Below are 3,027 nucleotides of genomic sequence, written 5' to 3'. Positions count from 1 at the left end.
ACTTGAGATTAAAACTGATAAAAAATATAATCTTGAGGGCTTAATGATCCCTCTCATGTTCTGCCATTTATAATAACAAAGAGATGATACAATAGGGAGATAGAAGGTCAAGAGACTGTCCTAGACTACTAGGAACAGAACTAGGTAAAAACCATTAAACTTCTGCAGACTAGCCTAAATGATAACACCTATAGGTAATGATTCCAACAAGGACTCCAGAAAAAATAAAGATTTTTCTCCAATAGAATGAACATGTTTGTGGTAAGCTTGGAGAATGCTGCTGTGTTACATAGTAGTCACGGATTCTAGTAATTGGAAGAAGGGTATTTTAATTTACAAATATGCTGGAAAAATGAGATACAGAACTTCTTTATAACACAGAATCTCCCCTGTTTTGACAAAATGAATAGAGTTACTTTCAAGTCACTGAATATACTACAAGGCTTCATGAATTTATTCTCAAGAACACCAGAGTCCAAGATATTGCAATGAAAATAAATTACAATATACTTGCAATTCTATCAATTTAACTTCTAGAGATAAGTGTAAAAAACATGACTCTTTATTATTCAGAGGATAATTTAACATCAACAGAGTATAAATTTTCTCTGCTTTAAACATATTAAATTGAAAAACTAATCCCACCTGTACAGGGCGATCACCAAGTATCACTCTGCCACCATACTTGGTGGCATCTTCATATGCCACACGAAACTCAGAGCCAGGAAAGACCTCAAATAATATGCACTAAACCTTTTCCATTATGTATTTTTAATAGATTAAGGACTCCAGCCAGAAAAGAAAAAAATTTAATTACATAGAATAGATGAGTTAGAGGTAAGCTTAAAGAATGTTATGTTACATAGTCCTCATGGGATCTAGTCACCATAACAACATATTTACTTTTTTTTTTCCTTTTCTAATAGTATTCTGACTTACAAATTTGCTAGCAAAATGAGATATGGAACTTCTTCACAACACATACAGAATGCCCCTGTTTGGAAATAGAGCTACTTTCCAGGCACGGAATATTCTACAAGGCCTTCTAACAATGATGCAACATGAATATACTCTCAAGAACACCAAAAGTCCAAGATATTCTAATGAATAATGCATTACTATATACTTGCAATACTATCAATTTAACTTCAAGAGAAAAGCAAAAAATTATTCCTCTCTTCAACAAACTGGCTTAATGTAATGAATAATACTCTTATGGGAACAACACATTCAGGTACATTCTTTATTATTCAGAGGAATATTTTACATCAACATAGTTGAAATTTTCTCTGCATTCAACATATTAGAATGAGAACTCATCTGACCTTACCAGGGCGATCACCAAATATCACTTTGCCTCCATATTTGATGGCTTCTTCATATGCCACACGAAACTCATCTTCATGAGGATCATCTGCTGTCTGTCAGAAATTTAAGGAGTAAATGAAAGGATATATGAGAAACATAGCATTATTGGACGTTCAAAGAGTAATAATTGAAAACGTATTAAAGGATGAGACATGATTGTCCAGAAACGTGCCTTGGCTTGGAACCAACCAATAAATACTGAAAAAATGTTCTCTTTTTTCCTCAATCTTGTAACCATTTCTTTCTGAGTGGGTACGTGTATCTGGAAGAAGCAAAAATAAAACAATCATACCAACAAACAACTGAATGAGAACCAGATTAATTTGATGGAATTGAAGAAGTTAGTTGATACTAGATTTGAATAAAACATGTGGAAAATTAAACAACAATAATTACAATTGTTATTTTATTGCTTTAAGAGATGGTTTAATTTCAACCATCTGATACTTTATCTATCAAACAATCTCCTCATCTAATATGGAACAAAGGAAAGTCGGATCTCCCTACAAATTGGAATTTGGAATAGACAAATATTTCCTCTCACTTTGCAACTTATATATTTAAATTACAAATTGGGCTGGTAAAAGGGTAAGGCTTATGGTCTTCGAAATCGGACTTACGGTCTCATTCAACCAAACCATGTGGAATTATACCAAAAAACTTCCAAGTTAAAATTGTGGCAACTACCAAAAGAGGTCAAAGTTGGTAGGCTAGGCGTGACAACAATTTAACAGACCAAACTACAAAAGGAAATGATAGAGTAATTACAAAACAATAATTTAAAGGATAAAAACCTTATAATTTTTACGGGTAAGATATGAAGCACGACTCTGGCACAACTCTAGGAAGACAGCCTGCAAAAACAAAGGCCGACCATGGGTTTCATTATTGAAAATCCAAAAAGTCAGGAAGAGACATCATGAAACCAAGAGCCACCAAATTAAGCAAGTGAATGATCAATCAATCAGCCAAGCATAAGTTCAAAAGAGAAACAGAACCTCCGGTTTCAGAAATTTCACTGTAGCCTGAACTCGTCTGTATGATTCCTGAAATAAAATTCGGCATAAATTTTGCTCTCTCAGCACTTCACCAATTAACTTTACTTATTGTTAAAGCAACTAGAATTGATAAAAACACGGTCTTACATCGTCTTAGGTAATGACAATAACAATTCCAATTTACAGAACACATAAAATAAAAGAATCCATCATTATTCGTTCTCGTTGAAAATAGCGACAATGTGCAGTACAACGAAACCTAAAACCTGATTCCGAACGACCAGAATCAATACCTTGGAGCCATGAGAGACTCCGACCAAGTAAACGTGGCAGACGCCGCCTTCGGCTGAAGACTCGCACGAGAGGACAATCAGGTTTTTGGATAGATCTTCCGGGAGCCTGACCGGGTGGTGGGTGACGGCGGAGGTGTCGGTGGAGAATTGGAGGGAAGATAGAGTTTGGGAACAAGAAAATGGTGCTGCGAGGAGAGATTTATGGCGATGAATGAAGGGCGTGACTCGGGCGAGCTGATTGAGAGTGCGAGTGCGAATGACGAGGTGACCGATAAGCCGTTGAAACATGACGTAGAGAATTTGATGTTGCGAGGAAAGGTATGGAGCTGTAACACGGGAATGATGGGAGTGAACCACAAGGACAAGTG

General features: G+C 35.9%; 1 protein-coding gene across 5 annotated transcripts in view; it reads right to left on the bottom strand.

The window, feature by feature from the left end:
• LOC106780482 (traB domain-containing protein) overlaps positions 1 to 3,027 on the bottom strand; it is a 9,694-nt gene extending 6,667 nt beyond the window's left edge. The window contains exons 1-6 of one of the 5 annotated variants that reach the window (XM_022776992.1): positions 2,660 to 3,027; positions 2,367 to 2,414; positions 2,163 to 2,222; positions 1,541 to 1,630; positions 1,331 to 1,421; positions 319 to 389 (exon numbers count right to left, since the gene is read on the bottom strand). In XM_022776992.1, coding sequence (XP_022632713.1) covers positions 334 to 389; positions 1,331 to 1,421; positions 1,541 to 1,630; positions 2,163 to 2,222; positions 2,367 to 2,414; positions 2,660 to 2,947 — 633 coding nt within the window. In that variant the 5' untranslated portion in view covers positions 2,948 to 3,027 and the 3' untranslated portion in view covers positions 319 to 333. Of the gene's footprint in view, positions 1 to 318; positions 390 to 1,325; positions 1,422 to 1,540; positions 1,631 to 2,162; positions 2,223 to 2,366; positions 2,415 to 2,659 lie in introns of those variants that run through there. The other 4 variants (XR_002666569.1, XR_002666568.1, XM_022776993.1 and 1 more) reach the window with 4 other exon arrangements.

Source organism: Vigna radiata, unplaced genomic scaffold (genome assembly GCF_000741045.1).
Source record: "Vigna radiata var. radiata cultivar VC1973A unplaced genomic scaffold, Vradiata_ver6 scaffold_399, whole genome shotgun sequence".
NCBI classification, from domain to species: Eukaryota; Viridiplantae; Streptophyta; class Magnoliopsida; order Fabales; family Fabaceae; genus Vigna; species Vigna radiata.
Note: the sequence above shows the minus strand (reverse complement) of the source record. Positions and strands in the feature narration are given on the sequence as shown.